At 49.9% G+C, this 27,545-nt stretch overlaps 1 protein-coding gene across 7 annotated transcripts in view; it reads left to right on the forward strand.

The window, feature by feature from the left end:
- Positions 1-22,767, forward strand: part of Mpped2 (metallophosphoesterase domain containing 2) — a 152,120-nt gene extending 129,353 nt beyond the window's left edge. For all 7 annotated transcript variants that reach the window (XM_023562754.2, XM_005001275.4, XM_005001272.4 and 4 more), the window contains 3 exons: positions 15,790-15,905; positions 18,701-18,814; positions 21,340-22,767. In XM_023562754.2, coding sequence (XP_023418522.1) covers positions 15,790-15,905; positions 18,701-18,814; positions 21,340-21,458 — 349 coding nt within the window. In that variant the 3' untranslated portion in view covers positions 21,459-22,767. The remainder of the gene's footprint in view (positions 1-15,789; positions 15,906-18,700; positions 18,815-21,339) is intronic.
- The last annotated feature ends 4,778 nt before the right edge of the window (positions 22,768-27,545 follow it).

A 27,545-nucleotide genomic window follows, 5' to 3' on the forward strand; every position in this document is an offset into this window, starting at 1 on the left:
ATTTCCCCAGCTCTATTCTTCAGAAATCTGCAGTAGTGGTGGTGAACCTTTTAGAGCTTTCAGTGATGCCAAACAGGCCGCTGCAGCACGCATGCCACACATAGGTTGGCCATCGCTGGTGTATGTGGGCCTCTTAATAGAGATTCAGGAACAAACGTGAAGTTATCTAGAAGATTAGCAGAGCACCATGCAGAAGTGGTCCTTGCTGTCCCCCAGTTAGAATATGTCACCCACTCCTCTGCCATTCTAGAGTCTGACCCCTTCACGAGACCACCAAGTTCTTGAGGATGACTCCCATTTCTTGGCCCCCTCCAATACACAATGGACTTCAGTGCATCCTGTTCCTTTACCAGACCCCGATTGAATGCTTAATGTGTGTCAGGCACAGTCCTAAGTGTTCAGCACTTCTGAACAAAGTTTACAACAGTCCGCTGAGGTCGAAGCACCCTCGTTAGGCCCTTCTTAGAGATAGGAAAACAGAGGTCCATGGAGCTCTGCCACAGTCACCCAGCTTGGGTCACTGCCCCCCATCTTCTGAGGCAGGAAACTGGGACGAGAGCTGAAGCCCTGGCCTGAATATCAAAGCATAGAGTTCAGAGTTGTTTGAGATGGTGAGGGAAGGAAGGTGCCAGCTGAGGGTGCAGAGGATGTGGACTCAGCCCTGTATGGAGTCAGCCCAGGCTGGACAGAACCCTGGCCCAGTTACCCCTGTATAACAGGGCTGGTTCTCCCCATCCTGCAGAAGGATTAGGGATGGTTGCTGTCTCCAGGCCTGCTTATATCCAAACTTTGGAGTTTGATGAGGACAGAAGAAGCTGGCAGGTCTCCCCACGGACCAGTGTGGAAATCCAGAGAGGCCACCATGCAGCCTCCCAGAGCTTCTCCCTCAGTGAGGTACACACACCTGCCGGGCTGTGCGGCTGACATCACAGAGTTGCAGGGAACCCTGAGTGGACAGGGCTGGGGGCATGCGATACAGACATCAGGGAGCAAAGCAGAAACCCACCCCAGGAGAGGGTGGATGGCACAGGGTCAGACCTTCATTAGCTACTTCGTCCCAGCGCCGAGATACACCAGCAATGACAATATCCATTAAAGTTAATTTCCTGGTGGAGGCCACTTAAATCTAATTGTTGTTTTAATTTGTTTCACTGCTAATTTTCTCCAGCTGAAACAGAGGAAGCTTGCCACACCTCCCATACCAGTGCTGGAAATTTCAGTGAGGTGACCCTTGCTGGGACCTTTGCCAGCTTGAGTATGACCACTGGGACCAGGACACTTACCTGAGAAGTCTCAGGCACACTAGTTCGTGAAAGGAGAGGTCTCCTTTGGCTAACACTGACTATGACACAGGCCTTAGTGGGCAAGTGTGACCCAACCCACAGCAACACAGTAACTGGGCTCAGGAAGCTTCCTCGTTGTCATGTGTCTGGGGTTCGGGGACTATCTCTCTCTCTCTCTCTCTCTCTCTCTCTCTCTCTCTCTCTCTCTATCTCTCTCTCTCTGATGTGTCTAGCCACAATGTCAGAGCAGCATAGATTTGGGGTATAGATTGAACGATCACCATGGTGATCAAATATCCCTGCCATTTGTTCAGAGTTTTCCTTTGTAGAAAGAAAAACTTTGCCATCTAGAAATCACCACTTCTCGGGAAGTCAGGCAACGCTGGGTTTGGCACTGTTCATTCAAAGGCTTTGAGAAGGTGTTGGATCAGGCAGAGGCTGTGACCTTTTCACAAACACAAATGGCAGGTCATCAGCTGGGGACAGGGGACAGCGGGGATACCAGGCAGTGATGACCCACTTCCCAGGAAACAGAATTCTGGACCCTTCACCCAACACCAGCAGCACAGCCAGTGAGCAGGGATTAGTCCTCGGCAAGAGACTAGGAGCCCGCTCTTCAGCGATGCCAGCTCCGCCTGGACTCTGAGCAGGTGGTGGGGTGACAGTGACACCCACAGGAGGTGTGCCCAACGAGCCTGCCCTGTGCTGGGGTCGCTCAGCTGAGCCCTGGACAGGGATCTTGTCAAATCCCTGCACCTCTGAGGAGGAGGACTGTACTTCCCCATCCACTCAGGCCAGGACGATTGAAAAGAATGCCTTGGAGTCCATTGGAAATTGGTGAACTTCTGTTAATAGGAAAGTAAGGATTTAAATTTTACAATTTATCTTTGTTTTTCAAGTTTTTAAAATTTTCACATTTTTAACTGTCATTTTTATTACCCATGTCTGCAGTCCCTGAGGATTACATTCCCCTGTGAGTTGATGCATGCAGGTATCATTCCTTAATTCTTTTTTTTTTTTTGACACCTCCCCCCACCACCTCTTGGTCTCCTTCCCTTTTGTGGAAGACCTTGAAGGAATGTCATTGGAGGAATGTCACTGCAGGAATGTCACTGCAAGAATGTCAACAGGAGCTCCCGCAGGGAGCCACAGCCCTGTACTGCACCCCCAGCCCCACCTTTAGGAAGGCACAGCCCCCCCAGCCTTTTCATCTCCCCTCTGCCCTTCAGGGCCAAGGTGGCTGAGAAGGTCATCAGGGAGGTGAGGAAGAGGAAAGCCCTGGACTCATCTCTGCTGTCACTGGAACTGGGAGGGTCACCTTCCATCGCAAGCTGCACTTTGAGGCTATGATGGCGTGAAGGAGCCCACCGTGGGCAGATGGCACTGGGTGCTGGTACAATACATGGCACAGACAAGAGGCAGCGGGGATCCCAGGAGGAGAAGGGGCTGTGACCACAGGCACAGAGGTCATTATGGCCCAGGCCCAGGAACCCAGGCACGTGACCCCTCCAGAAGCTGGAAAAGGTGGAGGTCGCTTCTCCCCAGTGGCCCCAAAAGGACCCAGCCTGCCAGTGCCTTGGTGTTTATCCAGTGTCACCAGTTTTGTGCTTCTGCCTTCAGAAACGGAAAGACAATAAATCTGTGTTGTTTTGCATCACTAGGTTTGTGGAAATTCATTATAGCAGCATTGGAAAAGCCACCCAACAGTGCAAAGCCCGCCTGGAGCGTCTCCATGGTGTCGACGAATCTTGCTCACATCCTTTGTGGAAAGGGACCCCTCCTCAAACACTGTCATTCTCTCTTGCAAAAGGGTAAAATGTTAACCCTCAGAAAATGTCCAGATTCGGTCTCAGAGACTCATGGGCTGGGGTTACTGGAGTGGGGGAGCAAAGCAAGGCTGTCAGGAGCCATGCAGCCCATCGGGCAGGGCTCCCTAAAGGACCTTGGGGACTAAGCACAGGCCCCATGTGTCTTTGCCTCACTTCTCTCATTTATGAAGTGAGATCCCTTGCAGCAGCTCCCTCCTCCGAATGCTGAGCGGCACTGTGGGCAGGAAAGGAATGTGTATACCGGAAGTGCCCTTCCAGGACTGGCATATACCAGTGGGACCTTGCAGGGACCTGTTTCCAAGAGGTGGCACAGGATTGCAGTCACTTGGGAGGTTTGGAACCTGGGCAGTGGAGTCCAGCCCAGCAAGTGTCTGCTCTCCATGGCTTCTCAGAGATTTCAGCAGTGGCAGAGGTCACGGTTCGCCTCCACTGGGGGACAGCAAAAGTGCTTCTCTGGCTTGCTCACCCGCGGGACCTGGTGACCCAGAGCACTCTCAGGAGATCACATCTGTGGGCCGGAGTATGGGAAACAGCGCCTGGAAAATTACACCCGGAAATCTTGGTGCGCCTCTCCCCAGCCCGTTATCCCTGTCCCAGCCCGGAGAGCCACTGCTGAAGTGGAGACTGATGAGCCTGATCCCACCGGACAAGGAGATACGTCACAGAGCACAGGGCTGAAGTGCAGAGATCTTTCCCCGTCCCTGTTGTTCTAATGCTGTCCTTCTCCTGTGTGTTAGTTTTCCTATGAGTCGCTTTGCTTTTGGGAGCTAGAAAGGCGACCTGGTGTCCTTTTCATGCAGTGACTGAAGTCCCAAGCAGAAAGCCTAGACAGAACATCTCGTGGAATTCATGGTTCCGGGACCAGTGCCTTTATTTTCAAAGGATTGTTGTCCTTTTATGAGCAAATAGCCAAGAACATCTGCACCAGAGTGATGATTGTACTCTTTGGAGTAAGCAATTTTCCAAAAGGAGCTGTGTGTTTTATACAGTGAAAGGATAGTGTCACTGAATTGTATTCATTTCGGGGCATTAAAAAAGCATTCCAGCACGGTGTCACTCCCTTCCCTTGGCAAGCCTCGGGTAAACAGAGGAAATCTACTTTCTGGGGTATTTCATTTCCAGCAAGCAGACCTGGCTCACAGAAGCACGCCTGCCTTTCAGGACTGAAACACAACACATTCAGTTAAGCTGAGGCATTTGGGCTTTGTTTTGTTTTATTTTGAGACCTATAAAGAAGGGCTATAAACTGTAGCCCTCTTTATTTTTAGCAGACACCTCGAGAAAACCTTGAACAATGTTTTCTATTTATAAAACAAGGAGTGTTTTCATGCAGACTTGCTGGGTAATAAGAGAAGAGGAGTAGACTGGGTACCAGAAAAATGAAATGTTTCTGTTTCCAATTTTCCTGAAATTCATCAGAAACTATTTAAGTAACAACAAAGCCATAAACCTGGTTTTGTTTGGGGCACATGAGAGGTTCCCCGGAGATGGATAGACTGTGCTTAATATTGGGGCTGAGTGTTGGGAACCGAGTGTGTCATGCCTCACAATTAAAAAGGGGGAGGTTTTCCATGAGTCTGGCTTTTGTGGGTTTCGCTGCTGAGTGAGAGAGCAAACTGAGTCTTCTAGCTAAATGAGTTTGGTGTCACATCAGCTAGAATGTTTATAATTTCAGCATCCTCCCAGGCATTGAAAGGGGAAAGAAGAAAGCTTGGTTGAGAAAAAGACTGCAGAAACTCTAAGTTAGTTACCAGTGGCCCTGGACGTCTGGGCTGGAAGCAGGCCAATCCGACCTCCTCCTTTATCACTCTGGCGAATCACAGGTCGTGCTGTTCTAAACTTCAGCGATGTTGACGCTCAAGCTGATGACCACAAGGATGATGATGATGACGGTGCCAGAGTGCCTTTGGTCCTTTGGGAGTGGCGAACACTCAGTTGAGAGCTCAGCACGGCCCATTTTATTCCATTTTCTCACTGTGCACCTATAGAACAGAAACTGTCATCTCAGAGAGAGGGACACTGAGGCTCAGAAAGGTGAAGCGACAACCTTCCTGTGCCCAACCCCAGAGAGGACCCCAACTCCCTGCTCCCTCATGGACCCCGCAGTGGCCACCTGCTCTGTCCAGGGCTCCTTGGAAAGCCAAGGGCTGTGTCCACTGCCTGGGCTTTCTTTTCTTCGGTCCATAGTGACCACATTCGTGGCGGGGAGGGGGTGCAGGGACAGGACACGTCTCAGCTCACTTTGCGCCTTTCCCTTTCCCCTCCTCCAGCTCTTGGTTCCCTTCCCTTTTACAGGAGATCCATCTCCCTGTTTCCTGTCATTTTGTTTTGCTCTTTTACTTATTTACACTTTGGGTTTCTCGTATAAAAGACGGATGCATGCAATACTTAAGCTCGTGGGTCTCTTTTATTTCACTCAGCACTGAGATTCCACAGCGCATCCATTTTCCTACCAGTGACTCAGGCTCATCCTTCTTTATGGCACAGTAGTGCTCCACTGCGTGTAGACACACCAAGTTCTCTTTATCCCTCCACCTGCTGATGGCCGTAGAGGCAGCTTCGCAGATTTAACTACAGTGAGTTGGGCTGGTGTCACGTAGGTCTGCAGGGATCGCCGTGATGCGATGTCCTTTGCAGTTTCTGGAAGATTCCTAGAAAGGGAACAGCTGGGGCAAATGGAATGTCACCCACCTATATAGGGTAAAAACCGAGAAAGGCTTGGGCTCCAAAGAAAGCCCTGGCCCTCTGACCGGATGATTGGCCTCCTCCCCTTCCCCATCCCCAGCCTTGTCTCAGCACCAGGAGAGCCCCGGTGTGATGTCTGTGTGGCCGCCTCGCTGCCTGCAGATTCTCAGCGGATGCACAGTTCCATCACCCAGCGGCTGCTCACCTGCAGTCTCCTCGCCCCTTAACGCAGCGATGGTGCGCGGCCAGGGTCCAACGCAAGCGTGGGATGTGTGCAGGAACACGCCCACATGCACACTGGGCGTAGACCGAGACCTTAGGCGCAGGTGTGTTATGGGCTGGTGTCTTTGCATGTTAATGTTTGCAGAATGGGAGACTGAACCCTGGAGTTTCTTCCTAAACCGTCTCCTCCTCGGCCTTTTTTACATTATTTTTTATGTTGAGCTGGTTCTGTCTACTGAGTCACCCAAGCTAGGCTGGGACTTGTGATCCCCCTGCCTCAGCCTCCCAGAGTGCTAGGATTATAGCTGGCACCACCATTCCCAGAGTGAGCTGCTGTGTGTCTTTTTTTTGAAGGTAGTAAAATACAATAAAGCAAGGCAGAACAAAGCCAATCGAGACAATGCAGTGAAATTTGTACAGGACTTCAGAGCAGGCTACCGGAATAACAGTAATAGGTACCATAGTATAGTACATCTCGTTATCCTCACAATAGTTGTCCTATCAAAGAATGGTGAATAGTGAAATCAAAGAATAGTAAAATCAAACCAAAAACAGAACATTGTAAAACCAATCAAAACACAACATTGAATAGAGCAAAACAATTAGTCAGAACAAAGCAAAACAGTGAAAGCAATATTTGTCTTCAAAGAGAAGACAGAATGAAATCCCCCATATTTGCTATACTGCATAGAGTCATCCTCCCAAGAGATGCTCAGACCTCTGGCCCCAGGTCAGCATAATCAACCCAACAACACAAGCACTTAGAAGCTTTGTGTGCCTCAGTTGCTGTCAACTCTGGCTGACCAAGCAGCATGTCTTGAGAAGTATCTGGGTTGCCATCTCATCTTCATAATCAATGTGTATGCGATGTACATTTTACTGAGTGTTCCAGTACTGGTAATTTTCTTAACTGTTCCTTTCAGGGCAGAGTGTAGGATGTAATTGCTTCCAGTATCTGGCTCTTATAAATAATCCTGATAGTAGAGAATGCATGCCCACCAGCTTTTGGATTATTCCCTCGGTGCATCCCTTTTAAGTGGGGATCACCGACTTGGAGTGTAAGCATTTGTATGGACAGTACTGTCCAATAGGAATCTGACATCAGTCGCATGTGTGGTTTTAAAAATTGTCATAGCCATATTAAAAAGTAGAAGCATAAAATTCATTTTAATAATATATGTGATTAACCCCCATTATGTAAAATATTATCATTTGAACATGTATCTGATATAAAAGTTAGTAAGATGTTTTTACAGTCTTTGTTCGAAGTATCCAGAATCTAGTGTGTTTTTCACACATGTGGCTCAGCTCAGTTCAGACCAGCAGGGTGGCCAGCGACGACAGAGTGGCCATCACTGGCCTTTGGGATATATGCATATTTTTCCACTATTTGTAAACTGCCTTTGCTTTCTTAAAATCCCAGCCTTAACCTGCCTTGCCCCATCCCGACCTTGGGCACGAGTATTATCCTGATCCCTCTCGGGGCCCTGGCTGTACCCTCCTGGATGTTTCATTCTCAGGACTATTTTCTAGGCATCTCTGAGGTACCAGGCATTTTGCTAACTCTTGTGGGACACTGAGAAGAACCAGGTCATACAGCACCATGGGGGAGGGAAGTGCATGCTCACTGCAGAACTCAGAGGCAAGTGCTTGTTAGAATAAAGTGAAAACACACACACATTCACACACACTCACACACACACACACACACTGGTCATAATGCAGAGTGTGATAAACCACAAATGAGAAGTAAACAAAAGACTGGGGGAGGAGATATAATTACCGTGGAGCCTGGAGGGTGCAGTAAATCTTTAATGGGCAGAGCTAGGGAGAGGGTCCTGCCTGCAACTGTGTCCTTATCCCAGCAGACCTGGGCCAGTACCGGCTCAGGTTAGCTCTCCCCAGAGCACCTTACCCAAGCCATGGAGTAGAAGGGGTAGCCTGTGACCTTTGCTGAGCCCAGTTAGTAATTCACAGCTGCCCAGTCCCAGTAGGGAGACTCCGGTTCCCTGTGCTCTGCCTCTGACAGAGAGCCAGGTCCAGGGCTCACCCCTTTCTCTGACAGTGCTTCCTTCCCAGGGGCAGGCAGAGCTCCCTCACTGTCCTACCTGGGTCTGGACTGAGAACAGACATTCAGAGCCCAAATGGTGGATACCCGGGATCCGGCACTTTCGCTTGCACCTGACCTAGCTGTCACTTATCCCCGTTCCCCTGAGCCTTTTGACAGCGTGGTCAGGCAGTGGGACAAGCAGTGACCGGGAATCAGAGAGGTTTCAGCAGAAGGTGCTCCCTTTGATTTGCAAGCCGCTTACCCAGACAATTGTTTGACAGCCTTGTGTGTTTCATGGGGATTACTGTCCCCTTCTCTTGTCATTCAGGAGACCGGAATTCAGAGAGGTCACTGCTCAAGGTGACAGATCCCGTGAGCAGGCAGAGTCGTTAGGAACCCGTGTCCTCTAACTCATAAGTCCTCTCACTGCCTCCCTCAGTGTCTTCCCGAGTGTCCTCTTGCTATGCCAGAGCCCCTTGATTCTTCCTCAGTGTAAGAGATGGAGAGAAGGTAAATTTCCTGGTGATGCCAAAAAGATAAGTTAGAAAACAAAAACTAAGCGGTTAGCTGCATTCATATCTCTAGTGACATTAATGTTTTTACCGTGACCAGAAGAGCTGGTCCTGAGTTAGGGCAGACTCTGCTAAGCATATAGAGTACATCATCACTTCTCATCCTCACAACAAAACCTGCGGGGTTTTGTAGATGTGGAAACTGAGGCAGAGGGCAGACCTTGCCCAGGGTCCTGTGCCAAGGAGGAAGTGGTACAGATCTGAAGCCGAACCTGTGCAGTTCAGCTGTGCATGAGGGAGCTCCGTTTGTGCTCATCTGTGTGGCTCCTCAGCAAGTTCCTGTAGCTTTCCATTCATCGTTTTCTCTAACACTGTTACCTTGCTCACCTCTTGGGGTCGTGTTGAACTAATAAGTGGAAGAATGAGTGAAGCGTTGTGCAGATACATGCAGCGCTGGCTACTTGTACCCTGAGATTCCCCGACGGGATGAAGAGTGGCCCAACCCTGAAGAGAGGCTCACCAATGGCTGAGTGAGTTTGCTGCCTGAGATGCCTTCCTAGGTCCACAAATGGAGATGAGGAGAGGACAGGACCAAGACAGGCCTACTGGCACCTTCCTGAGCAGAACTCCTCAAGTCTGACTTCACGTCCCTAGGGGAAGTGCCCAGTCAGAGAACAGAGTCAAAGTGGAGAGTTCTCCCAAGCCTTCCATCAGCTCTGCTTGCATTTAACACTGAATAATTCCTTCTGTCCACATGGTGTATATTATTTAAAAGCTCATCAATGATATTGTTATTTTAAAGCTAATAAATAATAGAGGGAAAGAGGAAAAAATCACCCATAACCTTCTTCCCCAGATAACAGTTGGGCATATTGTTCTGCTTGCTTTTTCCAAGCAGCTTTTGCATACTTGCATGCACACAGATTTGAGAGCTAGAGCTATGGACTTCCGCTCCACTGAGAAATACACACTTTCTCATGAGGGTAGAGACTCCACTGAATCCAAATTCCTAACTGAATTCATCGATGAATACTCAGTACCGTTCCTGGCCAGGGGCAGGGACACAGTGGTTACTGAGACTGAAGTCACTGAGCTTCTGATCTGCCCTTTTGTGGTTAGTGGCACCAGAGGACTTTATTGTCCACTTACCATTTATTCTCCATAGGTCTGGTTTTCAGATAGCAGGCTTCTTAGCAGAGTAACAAAACCCTCCCCGTGCTGTTCCCTTGGCGCCTCAGAATATGAAGTAATTTGCCAGAGAAACTGATATTGGCAGCATAAACATGGCACCCACAAAAACACATCCTGCTCTGAGCTGAGCACAGTGAAATACTGCATTCTCCTGTCTTTGGGGGCAGAGATCTTACTGACTCTAGTTACACACATGGTTCTTGAGAGGTCACTGTGAGATGAAACAAATCCAGTCCTCTCCAACCTGCCCTTCCCATTTTCCTTACTTTTGTGGATCCAAGTTAGGACAGCAGCCTCCACCTGTACGGTCTCTGGGAGGCTGGGTGCTCTGTGCCCAGCTCCTAAGCCCCAAGCAGGCTCCCAGCTCCTGCCTGGACTGTTCTGCATCCTGGCCAGTCAGGGTGTGACAGGCTGTAGGGACAGCATCCCTGGCACCAACATTCATATAGCAAGGTTAAGTACCATGTGGCCAGAGAAGAGCAGGCAGGACATGGGTGCAGGCAGCCAGCATGAAGGGGACCAGGGTACGGGGCAGCTATGTGAGTGGAAGAGTAGCCCAATCCTGCCCTGGGCCTTCACCTTCTTGGACGGAGGGGAAACCTTTCCCTTCTGCTGCTTCCGAAAACCCGCAGACTGAGGAAGTCTCAGCCTCTGTCTAGCCGCCTAGGAGCCCTGGCCTGGCCCTGAAGGCTTTCAAAGCATACAGCGGTAGGGCCTAGGATTTGATGAGCCCCTACTTGGAAAATCCCAGCAACAAGACATAACCGGGGCTGCTCTGCGTGCATACATGCATGTACATACACATGCGGGTGTGCCGGTGCATGTGGCTAGCATATGTCATTTATAGATCAAAGGCTGTGCATCAGCTCTCCCACCAGCTGCTGTGTACACAGTAACCTCTTCACGCACACAGACATACTTTAGCACCATGCACACCAGCTCCCCATTAACAAATCCTGCAGGATTTCCCCTCATCCTGTGGAGTTTGTACAGGGTACAGGGTAAACAGCTGCCCGCCTGCCCTGGCTGCCCAGGGTTTCTGTCCCCATGGCTCCTGCCTTCACCACCACAGTGTACAGTAGACACACAAAGGCTTCACAGTGGCTGTGCTGGGAAAGCCTGCTCTGTGTTGACACCGTGTGGAATAAGTTTTACCTGTGTGATCCCCTGCCCCCCGTGTTGAGCCCCAGCCCAAGAGGCCAGGAGCCTGGAAGTTCAAGAGCAAGAGAGCTGCTGCCTCGGAAGCAGCCCTGGGTCTGCACAGGCAGAGGGACTGCAGGCCAAGAAGCTGCTCTCCCTCCCTTCCTTGCATGGTTTTCTGATCCTTCCCTGGGAGGAGAAGGGGCTCACACTGGCCCATGGCAATGAGGTGCTTTGTGCTGGTTTTCTTACAAGTTGGTTCCCATGTGGTGCTTGTTAGTCACAGCTAATTATGAAGTCTTTGGCCCAGCTATGGCCATTGTTCCCTGGGATCCTCCCCCTTCTCCTGCCCCTGCACCCTGTGGCTGCAGAACAAAACCCACTGTGGGCTGTGGAGGTTGGCTGTGTTTTCCAGGAGCCCCTGGTGGGTGCTGGGCTAGGGTTTCCTGTTTCAGGTTGAAACTTAAGTGAACAGAGCAGTCTCCATGGAGGCCGAGCACATCCTGCCCTGCTCTGTGCAACCTGGGTGCCTCTCTCCGAGCAGCCCCCGAAATAGAAGGATGAAGAGTGTGATTTTCAGCTTCGGAAAGATCAGGCTTGGCTTGCAGGGCTCAAGGTCAGTGAGGAAGGAAGGGCGCCTCAGCTCGGTTCCCGTTCTGGCCCCAGCTGAAGCACCCCTGCCCTTGTCTGTCTCCCATGTGGGGTTTCTGTCAGGATTTCCACAACCCAAGCAACCTCGAGACCCTGGGAGTCCATCCACTCATTCGAGGCTCCAGAGAGGAAACTGGCTGGGGACCCTGAGGTCCCAGGGAGCTGGTGCATTGAGGCCAGGACAAGAATTAATTCCTGAGTCTCTCATCATCTCCACGTCCCGAGGCGAGGCTAATTCCAGATGCACATTCTGGCTGCTTCTCCTTGTCTGGCTGCTGTCCTGTGGAAATGTTCACCTGGAGGCCACAGAGCACCGGAAAGTCCACAGGACACTTTGCTTTTGCTGTGGGCCTTTCAGTCCCTGCCGGCCACGTACACTCCTCAGCCTTAGAGGCCCTGCAGAGCTGCCCACTTCCCCCCACCCCCACCATGCATATGGCACCCACAGAAGCTGGCACTTACAAAGCCTTTTGTGAGCATTGCATGATGCAAGGATGCAGACTTGGATCTGGATTCAGATCCTGACTCCTCACTGATCCTGGAAGTAGGGGCAGGATCCTGGGTTTCACCCATTTCGGGTTTTTATCCTGATAGAGGACCGTCTATCAGGACCACTGTGCAGAATTAAATTAAGTCATCTGTGTGAAAGCTGCATACACAGGTCCCAGGGACTCCATCACTCCATCAGTATTCCTCGCTCTGTAACTCACGACACCCGCCCCCAAGAACCGCACAGCTGAGTTGGAACACAACTCATAAAAGACATTTTACAACTTCATCCTTAACTTGGAAGCTCCTGGATTTTGTCACAAGCTTGACATTCACCAAATGAAATCTATAGACAATGTTTGTCTTAATCTTTTACTGAGCACTTATAAAACCAAGAATTTCCGGGGGGAATAGAGCCTGGGTTTCTACAAGAAAATTCCATGAGGGAAAATTGCAAAGACTGAAAAGATCAAGTGTTGTTTCCTGGCTCTGACAGACTCCGGTGTCCTGGGGCACAGAGCAGCCCCTCGTCAGTGGAATGAGAGTCCCTCAGCACCCTGACAGCTCGGACATGGGGGACTCAGTCCCTGCTTCGCCTTCCACACAGGCTCAGAGGCTTGTCTCCAGAATTGAGGAAAACAGATGTTTTTGCTTATTTTGGTCTCTGTCCCTCTCCTGCCAAAATGCTTCCTGAGTTTTCGCTGGGCTCTGAGGTTGTTTTTGTGTTGTTTTTACTTGAAGGCTGGTCTCGGGAGGAGCCACTATGAAATGAAGATGGATGGGCGTCCCGGACGGGTAAAGCTCTGCTTTAGACTCTGATAAGAAAGTCTGGGACCAGAGGTGGGAAGCATGGGTAGACAAGAGAGCAAGACTGTGGACCTCACTGGAAAGGTTCTCCCTGATTTCTCCCAAGCCTGTGGTGCCAGGGGACCCTCTCAGGGGAGTTCTAGAGCACCCACTTTCCCGAGGAGCTGTCAGGGTCTGTGGTGCTGGGCCAAGTGGTGGCCACAAACACTGGCTCATGGGACATGCTCCCGAGCCTGGTGCCGCTCACTGTCCCTGCTGCAACCTGGCAGCAGCGCTGGACTGGGCTCTGCTTCCTGCCTGAAAGGTTGACATAAATTCAGCAGTGTCACCCAGCAAACACAGGTCTAATAGAGGCGCTGCTGGTCAGAAGTCTGACATAGCTCTCGCCGGAGTGAAGCCCAGGAGGATGCAGGACTGCCTTCCTCTCCAGAGGCACTCAGCAGAGCACCTTGTGACCTCCAGGGGTCACCTGCACTCCTTGACTCATGGCCCCACCCCTGTCCTCAAAGATGACAGCAGAGTAACCCTTCTCACCCTGCCTCTCTCACCTCTTTCCTCCACCTTCATCTGAGGGCCCTGCAGTGGGTACATCAGGTCCACCTGAGTGATCCTGCATACTCTTCCTGTTGGGCTTGAACTCCATGCTTAGGTGACTTCCGTTTCCCTTTGTTATGTGAGTGAACATAGGCACAAGTTCTAGGGATCCAGGCGGACCTCTTTGAGAGCCTTGGGAGCACACAGGTCAGTTTTATACTGTACACCACCTGTGTACAGTAAGTGTAAGTAGCAGAACTCTTCTAGGGGCAAGAAACAGGACTTAAGCTACTGACTAAGAGAGGACTTTATGGGCTGGGTCCAGCACCCAACAGTGTCATCCAAGCTTCTCTTCCTTGCCCAGTGTCTTTGTGGTGGCTTGATTCTCAGCAGGGGTTGTCTGCATGCTGGCTAAGGAGCCCCCAACAGTTTTGAAACCCAGCCAAATAGTTCCTGAGACCCAGGGTATTTCCTGGGGTGAGGAAACCATAACTGTTTTCTCTGGTGGTACTGAAGTCTTGAGGGTAACTCATGGACCAGTGTGGGTTGTGTGTCCATCCCTACACCGGTCACTGGGAGGGAGATTCAGTACCTGCTTCATCCAGGCACAGGGAAGGCAGCCTTACACCCAAAGGCAGTTCAGGTGCCGACACCAAAGGCAGCTCAGGTGCCGTCACCAAAGGAGGAAAGATCTTGTCACAGCCAGTAGCCAATGACACTGCTAGACTTGAGACCATGAAGCTGGAAGATTGTTTGAGACACAAGACAGGCAGACTTGGAAAAGTCCAGAAGAGGTTCACTCAGGGCCAGCAGTAAATGAATTTGGGTAATGTAGAAGAACAGAAATGGCATGGTGGCTGTTATGGTCTCTGTGTAGATGTCCCCACCAAACTTCATGCACATATGGTAGAGCTTTGGGGAGGTGATGGGCTCTGTACTCACAGGTGGGTTAAACTGATGAATTTGGAGCAAAATGTGCTGCTAGGAGGTGGGGTCCAGTTGAAAGAAGCCATCACTGAGATTGTGGCTTGGAAGACTCGATCTCCACCCTTCTCTTGCTGCTTCCTGGCCTCCATGATGGGAGCGGCTGTCCTTCACCAGGCCGCTCTGCTGTCCTGTTATTCTTATCATTATCCCTGCTCATGCCAGTAAACTTCCAGAGGATGGCAAAGGGTTGAGTGACAAGGAAGGAAGTCATATACTTTCTTGTTTCTTTTTCTGGCTGGCGCTACATGATCTCTTCCTTCTGGGACTTCTCCCCCCATCCACACAGGGAAATGGGGCTGTCACCTGTGATGTGGATCTTTCCGTGGCTTTCCACAGCCATCTCCCACCTCTGTGCTCTGTCACCAAACCAGTGCTGCTCTGTTACCGTTTCTGAACTTAAATTCTTGAGTGAACCCCATTGATGGGGCTGATGGTTGTCTTTACACAAGAGTGCTCCCTCATTGGGTGAGCTCCAACTGATAATCTCAGAGGTGCCCTTTCAGAAGGCGTGGAAGGGGAGGTGACACTGAAAGGGAAGTTGGGCTTAACCACAGAATGGATCAATGTGCCTTTTTAGAATGTGCATGGAAATTGGAATTTTCCTACAAAGCAAAATTCGAAGAGTAATGGCTATATCTAGATATTAAGTAATAAGATAATACCAGGAAATGCTTTAAACTAATCTGATTTAGCACATGGTGTTTTTAGGGGCAAAATCGTCTCCAAAATTAGAATGCTTAAAGTGGGACCATTCAGCTGCAATTAGAAGAGGCATACAACCCCTCCAAATTCCTTCACATATACAGCATCCATCTCCAAAACTCACTCTGGGGCCTTCACTCCGTGAAATTCTCTGCCATGTCTCATGTCTAAAGAAGATTCCAAGGTGACCAGGGCCCTGCCCAGCTCTTTCCTTTGGTGAAAGGAAGTCAGGTCTTCCCTTGCATTCTGTTCGTGATAGCCTTTTCAGGGCCCCACATTGTTTTCAGCAGTCTCAGTCCAGAGCATTCAGAACTCAGCAACAGAGATCCTGCCTTGAGCTTTGTCCGTGGCTTTTGTGAGCCTCTTCTTTTCTAGGGGAGCACTCTTGGAATGGTAGGGAGGAGGAGATAAACCCCAGGAAGGCTGGAAGGGCTTCAGATCAGGGCTTTGTATCTTAGCAAACACTGAAGTTTGGGGCAAAACAAAGCATTGTGGAGATTTTGATGGAGGCCCATCAGGAAGGTCTTCTTTCTAGAGGGGCAAGTCGTAGCTGCAGACTTGCTTTCAGATGGATTAGCTTCCAAGCAATCAACAGAAAGCGCACTGCTTCCAGGGCCAACCATCCCAAAGAGAGAAGAGAGAGATGGGAGAGTTGGGGTGTACATGCAGCCACTGGCCTGACACCCTGTGCCTTGTCTCCCCCAAAGGACCCCATGGTTTAATGGATGGGGCTTTAACCTACCCCGCGGCCAGTCCCTGCTGGACAAGTGGAACCTCGTCCCTGAGGGCATCGACATCCTCATGACACACGGACCTCCACTAGGTAAGTGGAGCCCGGGCTGGGCTCTATCCTGTGGCACGACTGCTCCCCAGGCTTAATGAATAACACGCCAGGGATGGGGCCATTTCCCTCCAACACAAAAGGAAAAGTCAGTGCCTTTAAAGAAATCCGGTATGATAATTAAACTCAGCGGTTCTGCCAGGCTTACAGGTGTTCATGAAATTAAATTTTTTGATTTAGTCGAGTCAGGGAAAAATCAAATGAGTCTGGAGCGCCACAGTCCTTTGAGCTTGATAATTTATTTCAAGAACTAGATTCCCTCCTGAGCAAGGGGGCGGGGTGGGCAAGGAGCCCGTCCCTTTCCATCGCAAGGCTTCAGATAGCAGTGAGAGGAGCTCATTTCCCTCATCCCTGTAGTGCTGGGGCCTGGGGGTCTTTAAAGCTGGACCTCTGAGCTGATTGTATGAGAACAGAATCTTTTTTGTTGCTTAAACTCAAGAGGACTTGCAGAGAGAGTTCCTTCAGGAGGCTGCCACCCGAGTTTGGGGCTGTCCCCAGGTTCCCATCAGCTGTGTGCTCCAGCCTCCCCCATGCTCATGACTTCTGTTATTGGCATTTCTTTATGTGATTCCTCCAGCTTCCTATTGGTTTGATTTAACCTCAGAACCACTCCCTTGAGGTTCCCATTGTGCCAGACCCCTCCTGCAGGGCTAAGAGGTGCTCAGAAATTCCTACTCGCAGTAGGAAACTTTCTGTTTAAAAATTATCTAAAAAAAAAAAAAAAAACGTACCATGAAAATACCCTTGCTGTGTATTTCTGTGAGCGCACTTTTCAGAGTTTGCTGTGTCACTGTGGTTTTGGGAGAGGATCACTCGATGCAAAGATGATTTTTACGGTGCTTCTTGGTTTGAGGTTGGCACTCTTGTGTCTTTTTTCTTCTACCAGCCCCCAAACTGAAATTCCTAATGCTCACCCCGAATGCCACTTTTCTCCTCCAAGCCATGGGTCCTGCATCCCTTTCTCCACCAGGAAACCCTGTGTGCTTGGTTAAGAAAAGATGGAAGGAGGAGCAGTGTACAGGTCACAGTGCCACTTGTCAAGGTGGGGAAGCCAAGGAGGAGGTGCCAGCACGAACACAGGGATGCTACAGACAGAGTCATTGTCCCTACCCCAGAGGTCACCCCCCCTCATGTTTCCAAGGGGTGTGCTCAGCAAGAGCCCCTGCAGGGAGGCCCTGCCAGTCAGTGCCTCCTTTCACCTGGGCAGTCTTGCAGAGCACGGGCATGGTTTCTTATGTCTCTCATAAAGGATTTCGATGCCTTTGGTGTAAGTCCCTGTGCATGACCGGGGTGTGATTTGCAGCCTAATTTTGAAAAGGACGCTAAATTAGCGAATTTTACAAAGTCATTCATGTTGGTACCTAAGCAAGCAAGCGACAGTGATAATCTAGACACTAGATGCTGAAGAATTCCAGCATCCCAGGGTCTCTTTCCAGGAAGGCTAGCATCCTTTCGGAAGCCATGGAGTGGACCAAGCCTGCATGTCAGAGTGAGGTCTGTAACCAGCAGTCCCCACAGGGGACATTGGGCAAAGTTCAGGGTACAGTTGAGCCTTCATGCACACTCTGGTGAAAGAGCTCTAGAGGGGAAGAGGGCAGGGGGCTGGCCTTGAGTGTACCCCATTCTGGGTGAAGCCCCAGTGCTGTGGGACTTTACCTTTAAGGTTCTGCCAAAATACTTTCTCGGTGCATAGTATGAAGTGGAGTATCTTCTCACTTTCAGCAAAACACATCTGTCTATAAGGCAACACATCAATCAATGTGGATCCGGGGATCCCTCTCCTCTATGAAGAAGTGCTGATGACCTGGTTTAATTTTTTCTGGGACCTCCCTTTCATCCAGAGTTCCCCGCAGCCTCTCTGGTCTTTCCCAGGACCCTGGCCAGTGTCCTTATGGAGACACTAAATCTTCACATCTGCAGCTGGCCAAGCAAATCAGAGCCCTGTTTGTTTCTGCCCAGCCACTCCTGAACAGCAGAGCAGTGTGGACCGAACCCCAGAGAGGGTGATGAGCTGGCTTTTCCTCCCACCTGCACCCTTAGCCCAGGGACTGAGGTGTATGGATTTCACTGCAGACCGTAATCATCTAGAGAGCTGACTCTGTCTCTAACGGATGTCAGTTTTTATGGATTCTCTGCATTAAGCGTAATACTAAGTGGCTTCTACTTTAAAAGTAGTCAATTAGCTCCAGCTCACTGGATGCCACCATGAGGTCATATTGTTGCTTATTATTGGAGGGCGGATAGGGAAGCACCTTCCATGCAGAGAGTTGGGCTTTGGGAACTCCAGGGCTGAGGAGCTGGTGTCTCTACGGAGAGTGCCGTGCGCCATGGCCAGGGCACAGAGAGCCTCACCTGGGCTCCTCTGAAGCACACTGCTATGAGAAACTGCAGGAAAGGTCTCCTAAGGAGAGAAAGTGAGTGGCTTGGGGGAGCAGGAGTTATGACAGGGCTGCCAGGAATACTGTATGTGTCATTGAGTCCGTGGAGAAGATTTGAAAGCCATGGTTGAATAAATCAAAGTCCTTACAGAAAAAAATGTTAATTAACTGGAAGGGGGAAAAAATGAAAACCAAAAGAAAAAATAATTCAAGAGTCTGCAGGAGACAAAGTGACGCGTGAAAAGTTTCCTAAAAGCATTGATTGAGCCCCTTACTCATAAGGCTGGGCCCACAGATCATGTCACAAACCCTCCATGAGTCATGGCTTGCTGCTAGGTGGTGGCAAGAAAGCCCCCCTGAGGGCAGGAATGAAGGCTGTGCATTGCACTCTGCCCTTAGGTTTCCGGGACTGGGTACCCAAGGAGCTCCAGAGAGTGGGCTGCGTGGAGCTGCTCAACACTGTGCAAAGGCGGGTCCGGCCCAAGCTGCACGTGTTCGGTGGGATTCATGAAGGTAAGAACAGAAGGAAGGAATGGGCCATGTGTGCTGGGGTGGCCCGTGATCCCCTTCCATGAGGGGAGACCTTAGCAGGCTGGGAATGGACCGGTCTCACACTTGGTTATCAGTGAAACCCTTTCAGGAGATGAGATCTTAAAAGAAAACGCAGTGTTTACAGCTGATATTGTACAGTGCTCTCCTTTAATCTGAGCAGGAGGCAGGCCCAGCCCACCTCTGCAGACCCCAGACTTCCCGGGCTCCTTCTGGAATCTCAAACTCTCATGAAAAATATGTGCTAATTGCTGTTAGAGGGCAGCCCCGAGGTGCATAAGGACAGATGTTCACTTTGATGGAGTTAAAAAAAATACCCCAGACATTAGAAGCTACTTAAATCCTCGAAGGTCCCTTCCTACCTATAAATATTATGTTCCATATGGAGCATGTGCAGACCTAGGAAGACAAGATGTTCTCTGAAAATACCCCTGGAAGTCCTGCAATTCGATGTGCAGCAGACTAGTGGACGGGGAAGGGCACTCGCAAGTAGGTGTTTCCTCACAACCTCAGGAAACCACGGCAGACTTCTCAGAAATCATCGGCACGCGCTCATTCTAAGGTTAAACGGAATAATTAAATCTCCTTTACACAGGAGTTGACCCAGTGTCTGTTCTGCCACTCCAGATAAATCAAGTCAGGGTCACAGGAAGCTTCAGAGCTCTGGGTTTTTCTCTGCCTTTTAAAAGCAGACACAGACTCCTCATTATGCAAGCTTGGGGTCTGCTGAGCTGCTGGCCTTCGCTAGCTGAACCTGCTGTGGGCGATGGGTGTGCTCTGGCAGGCAGCGCCCTGTCTGCCTGGCGACCACTGAGGGCTGCTTCCTGGAGCTGGCTATGAATCCGCAGTCAGGTTGAGGTGTGTGTGGTTCCGTGTATGATGAAGCCGAAATGTAATCTACGCTCAGAGCCCACAAATCCAGCGGCTTCCTGGGTAGCTGGGTAATGAAGAGCACACTGAAATCTGCCCACCAAGGCCAGAGGAAAGTCAGCTTGCTCCGGGGGCAGCCAGGGGTAGCCAGTGACCTGGAAGCTGTCCCCTGCTCCAGCTCTGGCTAGGGGCTATGAGGGAGGGGACTTCCCTTGTCCTGGTGAGGTGTGGTAAGATATGGAGCCGGGGGTGCAGACGTGGGACTTTGTATCTGAACAGGATTTCTGGGGCCCATTATCTTGAAAAGTGGTTTGAATTCCTGCAGCCCTTCTTAGAGTTTTGCATTTCACCTTTAAAAAAATTGAATCATCAATTAGCTTTCAACTAGCCAGGCGATTGGGAAATTCCACCGGAGCACCAAAATAATAAACTTGCTAAAAGGGAGGAGATCATATTCAAATAAACTTGTCTTGCTTTTATTCACTTAAGACAGCTGAAGAGGGCAGCGAGAGGGCAAATACCAGCCTCTTGATGGAGAGAGATAACGAGACTTTATGAACCCAGAACTAAACCGAGCGCATTTTAAATGCCTCTTTTCATTTCTTAAGAGATTTTTCCATTGACCCTCATTAAGCTCTCCACAGGCTTACGTGGAGAAATTTTAGCAAATGAAAAAAAAAAAAACCTTATCAGTGTTTCTATAAGTCGTGGTTATTTTATTTCTTTGTGGCTCTATTTTTATGTGGTGTAAGAGCTGATCCCAAAGGAGGCTTACAAACTGAGACACAAGGCTGAACAAATAGGTACCCAGGACAATGTGCAAAGTTCCCAGAATTCTACACATCTGAGCATATTACAAATGGCAGAAGGAGCCCAGAGACCCAGGGAAGCTTCCTCAGCTTCCCCCAGTGGGTTACAAGCCCCCTACGCTGCCTGTGGGAGATGTTGTAGCATCACCAGTATCCAGGCAAGCGAAGGAATCCGGGCCCTCTCTGCTGCTCCTGCCATCACTCAGACAGTTGGTAGCTCTGTGCTTTTGGATTACACACACCTCTGTGCTTTTGGATAACACATACCTCAGCACACAAGCCTTGAAATCGAAAGTTCACTGGTGCCTGCCTGACTTTCCTGCAGCTGGTTTGGAACTGATTTCCTGTGCAGGGAGACCCAGCGCCCAGCACCTTCCTTAGCCCATCCCAGGGCCGCCCTGTCCTGAGGTTTTGCTTCACCCCTGCCCTACGCTCTTTCCAAGTTCAGTTGTGGTTGTCCCCAAGCAGTTGCTTTTCCAGCCCTGGAACTCAGCAGTTAGCACAAGGCTTTGAAAGGAAGCTTCCACCAAAGAAAAAGAGGGGGAAATGTATCTTTACTCTTCCCAGCCAAGAAATCCCAGCCTTTACCCTGATGAGGTTAGAGTGTAAATAAGAAGAGAGAAGCACTCTTCATTGGCGTGAGAATTCTGCCTTTCACAGAAAGAGAATAAAGCCATGTGGCAGCTCCTGAGAGGGGTGGGATCTTGGGGTGTGGGCTGTGGAGCCCCACTTTCCCACCAGGCACTGCGCTGTACCCCACTTTCGCTCTACTCTGTCACCCTGACAGCTCCGGTGCCCCTGTCTCCGCAGGTTATGGCATCATGACTGATGGCTACACGACCTACATCAACGCTTCCACATGTACCGTCAGCTTCCAACCCACCAACCCACCCATTATCTTCGACCTCCCCAACCCGCAGGGCTCCTGAGCCCCGGAAGACGCCCAGCGCGCCCGGAAGAAGCTCTACAGACTACCACGTTTCTCCTTATCAACTGACATTCTCTTACTTGTTTATTTCCGAATCCTGTGAGTTCTTTTTGTAAACTGTCGGAACAAACAAACACACAAAATGATGCTAGAGGTTGTGCTTTTTTTCCTCCTTTTTGTTTTCTTGTTTCTTTTTTTTTTTTTTTTTTTAATGAGGATCCATTTGAAACCAGAGGAGCACTGTAAATTTGTAAATTGACTTCTGTTTCCTCCAAGGCCACGCCATTGTAAATTGTTAGTGTTCGCCAAAGGACAGCCAAGCTTTCTTTTAAAAAGGTGATAAAAGCCTTATTTTAGTATGCTTTAAGCTGGAAGAAAAAGGAAAAAAAAAAAAAAAAAAAAAAAAAAGAAGAGGTAGGCAGTGTTTTAAAAACCACACAGATTTGCACAACTGTTAAGAGTGTTGTTTGAAGTATTTTATTTTTTAATGTGTTGTTGTTACTGTTGTTGTTGTTGTTTTCCTGGTGATCCCCCTTTTTGCAGTAACGGCTCCAGTGTAGGGCGACCTTCATGACAGAAGCAGGCACGGGAAGCTTGTCCCATGCCTTGGCTCTGGGAAAGACTGTGTCGCCCCAAGACGACAGCTTGCCCCCCAGGATGGCGAGGCTCATGAGCTCCACATTGTGGTCCCGCAAGGTCTCCTTGTCTATGTGTTGTTTTTAAATTATTTAGCTTTAAAAAAATATGGAGACGGAATCTGTCCAGAGCAAATATTTCATGCAGTTTTTAAAACAATGAGCGTGCAGACTCCTGTTCAACATGGGTGTGTATATATAAGTATTTTTTGTGTATTATGACTAAGTTAGGAGTTTAATATTGCCAAGAGCAGTCCAGGGGGGTGCTATATAGAAGCGCATCGAAGTCCCGAAGAACTGCTATGTTTTCTCCGAAGAACTCAAGCTCTGAAAGAGCCGGAGTTCGACCTAGGTACAGTGACGAGCGTGTATAGACGTAAATGGATGCCATGGAAGCTAACAGAATAAGGCTTAGTTGTCCTTTCTATTTAAAGACCCCGATTGTCCTCTTACCTCCCTTCCCCTCCCAGTTTGCACTGTGTGTCAATGCAATCCTCGCTAGCACAGAATATTGTCGCTAATAGTCATTTCTGTTTTCCCATTGTAAATGTCGTTGGGGCTTTATTCTATTTTATGTTATCTTGAAATTTAGGAAAGCAGTTGTTTCTCTAAATTTATTGTGATATTCTATATCTAGCGGCCTTTATATGCAAATAAAATTGCAAGATTTTTAAATCTGTGCTGTTTGGAAGGTGGGCTGGCTGGAGGAGGGGTAGCTTTGTCCCAGGGAAGGGAGGAGGTTTGTTCCTTTGTGACGCTGGTGAGCCCTTTCAGAAGAAGCAGCAAGAGTGACTTCTTCAGAAACTCCCAGTAAATGTTTTTAGCTAGCCCTCACAGGCTGGCAGGCAGAGGGCCCAGGCCTTCCCTGTGCCCTTCCTGCCCATCACACTGTCACCACCTTGCCTGAAACTGCAGAGGGTACGGGATCGCTTGGGCCACTGTGATATCCAAGGAGCAGAATGCATAGCCAAGGTGGTGGGTGCTGTGCTGAGTCTCCTTGCGGTAGACAGCAGAAGCCATGGACCACAGTGTACCTGAGAGCAACCTGAGCCTCTCCTGATGGAACCACCAGATGTTTCCACCGCTATTCTCCCTTGCTGTTTTCTCGTTTTTGGGTTTGAGTTTGTTTTTTTTTTTAAATGATGACTACCAGTAAAATGCCCAAGCAAGTGGAGTGGAACACTTGTGTATGTCTTTTATTCTCTCTGGAAGAACCACTGTGGAAAAGCCCTGCCATCCTGAATCCTCTCTGTAGTCCCTTGGGCTCTCTCTGGATGGTTCCTCCTACCTTCCTCCCTGCTGGGAATCCTGGAGTGCCATTCCTAAGAGGACCTGTGATTTCGGTGCCAACTAGACCTTATTAGAGGCCCAAGTTCCACCTCACAGTCACGGAGTGGATCCTGGTCTGTCATGGATGTTGGGGTTTCAGGAGAGACTTGGGTGCCACCAAGCCTGGGGCAGGCACTTGGGCAGAGCTCACTGAGTGGACTCTGGGCTCTCCAGCAGGAAGAGGCTGTGACTGTGGTGGCCCGGGTAACCTGAAGAAGTCTGGGGAGGAGTTGGCCCCTCCTTGGCACTCAGCCTTGTCCAGGGTCCACGCGGCAAAATGGAGACAGACTCCTGGAGGGAGTAGCACCTGGGGATCACCAGGAGGTGCTTGGACCAGGAAAGCAAGGCTTCTGGAGAGGGGGACGATCACAATGCCCTGTGTACACAGCCCCCACGAGCTCGGCTGAACATAAGCTGATGAAGCTCAGCACTTTCTACACCTGCTTTCTGCTCTGTCCAGGTGAGAGGCAGCTGGGTCTGCAGAATGCAGTGGGAGGATGGGCTCAGGGACAGAGATGCCTGTGGCTAGCCTGGCCGCCTCTCCCTTCACATGAACAGCTTCCACGGGACCTGTAAGGACCGTTCCAAAGCCCAGTGCTGGCTCACTGGATCTTCTAACAAGGGAATACTCCAAAGAGCTCTCAGAAATCAGGCATTCTTTCCTTCTGTCACCAGGCACTGTGCTGAGCATGTATTGTTGTCATCCCCAACCATGACAAAGTCCAGGGAGGACACAGGAGTCCCTCTTATATAGAGGGAAGTAGCTCGCATCTCACACTGAATCGCTTCCCCTAGGAACATAGGAGGTTCCAAGCCAGGTCTGTCTGGCCCCATAGATCACGCCCTTCCCATCACTAAGCTTTTGTACTGGACAGCTTACTGCCTTCCACGTGCTGATAGGAAACGACTATGGCCTGTCACATGGCTTTGTGACAACATCCCGCTAGACCACTTTCTGTCTGCCTGGGGTCAGCACAGCGCAGAGACCTGAGCCCTGAGGGCCACCCACACCCTGGCCCACTGCAGACCAGCTGCAAGTGTGGCCCTACGTAGTCAGCTTCTCCGTGAGACAGCGATGATGCAGAGCTGCATTCTGGGAGCTCGTGGCAAGGAGGAAGTTGTGTTCCAGGAGTTCAGGAGTGGAGACCACCGCCCTATGTCTGGCAAATAGCACCACCCGTAGGTTTCCTTGTTGAGGTCACCCCTGCTGTCCTGAGAGTCCCCTGTAGGATTTTGTCTTTCTGACTCCTATTTGAAGAGCACCAAGTGATGTGGGTATCAGCTCTCAGGTAGGTGTGTGCCCTTGGAACATAACACACCTCCCTCCCTAGGAAATGGGGAACTCAAGGGGATGGAGCAGAGGCAAACATAGGAGCCTGACTTCCCTGTCTGAGTGCTGTGCTTGCAAAACCCCTTTAATCTCCCAGTGGGAAGGCGTGCTGCTCTTTCTGGTTGCTTAAAAGGGTCCCCCTGAGTCTGATGTCCCCCTAGGGATCTCCAACCCCACATGCCCCCAGCTCCATTTCACCACCTTCTTCTAGCTGGATCAGTGCACTCTCCCTGATATTCTCCCATAATCTCCTTTTGTCTAGAAAGGACACTGGAGCACAGCTGAAATCCCTTCACGAGGAAGTCACTGGTAGTCTGACGGTGCGTTCATCCCCCGAGTAGATAAACATGGTGACCCAGGATGTGGGGAGGCAGAAACAGGAGCCGAGGACTCAGGGTTTGTGGATTGCACAGAAAATATGGCATGTGCCCCCAGATGATGCCCCCACCTTACCCAGCATGGCAGTGCAGCTTTGGAGGAGTCGTGGATGTAATTTTATTCCCCAGTGTCTTTTTAGGGATTATTCCCACTTTTCTAAAAGTTCTAAAGTGTGTTTTGCTTCATCATTAAACAGAAGCAAAAGGTCCAAGGTGGGAAGGGATGGGATACAGAGGGGGTGAGAAATGGAAACTGGGCCTCTTGATTGCCGCTGTAAGGATCCAGGCCCCAGTCAGGAAACCAGCCTCTCAGCTCAAGGCCGCTTTCCTCTGTGCTTGTAATTAAACAGCAGAATCATGGAGTGCAGTCAGCTGTCTCTCCTGAAGCTTACAACTATCTCCCCTCCCTTCTCAAAACATCCTCTTCCACATCTCTTCCCTAGCCTGCCTTTTTGTGCAATAGAAAAAAATACATTTCCCCCAGAGCTCCCCGGAAAACCCCCCATTTTTTGCAGTGCCCCAAGAAATAGCCAGAGAGCTTCAGAGAGGTCTATGGCATCCCTGTGGTCATGCACAAATCAGAGACAGCCCTGCAGTGGCATCTGCATTCTTTACATCCATGCACGAACTGTTTCAGCTGGACATTCAGCACAGTCAAGGAAAGGAAGTCAGTGGAGGACTAGACATAATGGGATTTTGTAGTAGAGAACAAGGCACCAGCCTGCGAGGAAGAAAGCAAAAGGCTTGAGAACCATCTCAGAGCCAGACCCAGTGGGTCCCCTAAGAGTCCACATCTCTCCCTTTGGCCAGTCCACCTACAATGACAGGTGGGCACCCACTTCCTCCTCCTGTAGGCAGATAGTGCACCGCACCCACCTGCTCTGCTTCTTTGTCCTACCTCTTGCTGTCACCGTGTGTGTCACGTCTGGGAGATGTGGGGTGTTAGACAGATCCCCTGCCATTGCAGTGGGGCACACTGCATAGACAATGCTGTGTTACTTCTCAGAGTCCATCCCGGGTGCTGAGGATAATTCCTATCTCACAGGGATTCCTCAGACTGATCATGCGCCTCCCACTGGGACTTTGGGTGGAGGGTTTTATTATGCTGTCAGTCATAATTCCTTAAAGCAAAAAATGTTGATACAAAAGCCAAAAATGAGCATGTAGCTTACTTTCTGATGGGCACTGCCCTTCAGAAAAGAAAGCTGATTCCTACAAATGGATAGAATCTGAGCTGTCTAGACTCTTGGCTCTCTTTAGGTTACCTGACTGAACATTGGTGGTGGGCTCACCTCATCCCGAATTAGGGATGCCTTCCAAGACACAACTTGAGGTAAAAAGGCTTTTTCCTACCCGAGAGCATTACCTGTATCCGGTAATGGTGAAAGAGAGAAAAGGACCCCATTAGGAAGCGGCCACAGTCATACTAAAAGTACCCAGCAGAAAGGTGGGATCCGCACAGAGCCATGGTTACCATGCTCAAGACTTGATGGTCTCTCTCCCAAAGCCTACTTACCCCAGAAAGGGCCTGTGACTTTCTAGCCTTGACCTGACAGACGACCTTGGAAATAGGTTGAGCTTTTCAGCAGAAGCCCCTGAAATAGCAGCTACTGCTGCCACTTCTCTGCTTGGTCACTTTGGCCCTTTCACAAGGCAGCTCCAATGCTCAGGTGACTATGGCCTTGTTCTTACCGGAGCTCATGATTCATTTCCCACAGGAACTTTCTCCTTGTCATACTCTTGACAGTTGCATCTGCTGTGAGCTCCATCGTGCCTTCCACCCCCAGCCCCAGCATCCAGGTCTGCAGCAATGATTTCTTAACAAATTGATTCCATGTCTGGCAAAAAAGAAAAAAGAAAAGCAACTAAGTATACAAGAAAAATAGGCAAAATTTTATTGCCTGAATGTAATCAACCAAATATTCACCCAAGACCATAAAGCAGGTGCTACATGAAGTGTAAGACCCAGTACTTGCAAGGAAAGGGCTTTACACCTGGGTAGAGAAAGCAAGATACTGATCCGTGAAGGGCAACACCCACAAGAGATTTAAATAATGACTCCAGACACCCATAAAAGAAAATGGGTTCTGCGAAGCAGGCTCCTCTGGCTACGTGAGTGCCCGTAGTTCCAGGGAAACTCGAGTGGGTCTAACCCTCAGACAGACGACTGGATACAGAAGTGTAGCATAGTGCAGTGTGAGTTCTACGTTCTTCCAAGAGGAGAGAGACCAAAAGGCCAGCAGTGATTGCCAGGGTGTCTCCTAGCTGACTTGTTCTCCTGATTTGCTCTACAGATGGGTTTTCTCTAATGGCATGCATTGACAAAATGCACCCTAATGCTTCCATCCATCCCCCACAAGTGCTTTCACGTGCCTCGGTTGCTGACTTGTGTTCTCTGTGGGGCACATAAATGAGAA

Source organism: Cavia porcellus, unplaced genomic scaffold (genome assembly GCF_034190915.1).
Source record: "Cavia porcellus strain 051 isolate PalLab524CR breed Dunkin Hartley unplaced genomic scaffold, mCavPor4.1 scaffold_9, whole genome shotgun sequence".
In the NCBI taxonomy this organism is placed as follows: Eukaryota; Metazoa; Chordata; class Mammalia; order Rodentia; family Caviidae; genus Cavia; species Cavia porcellus.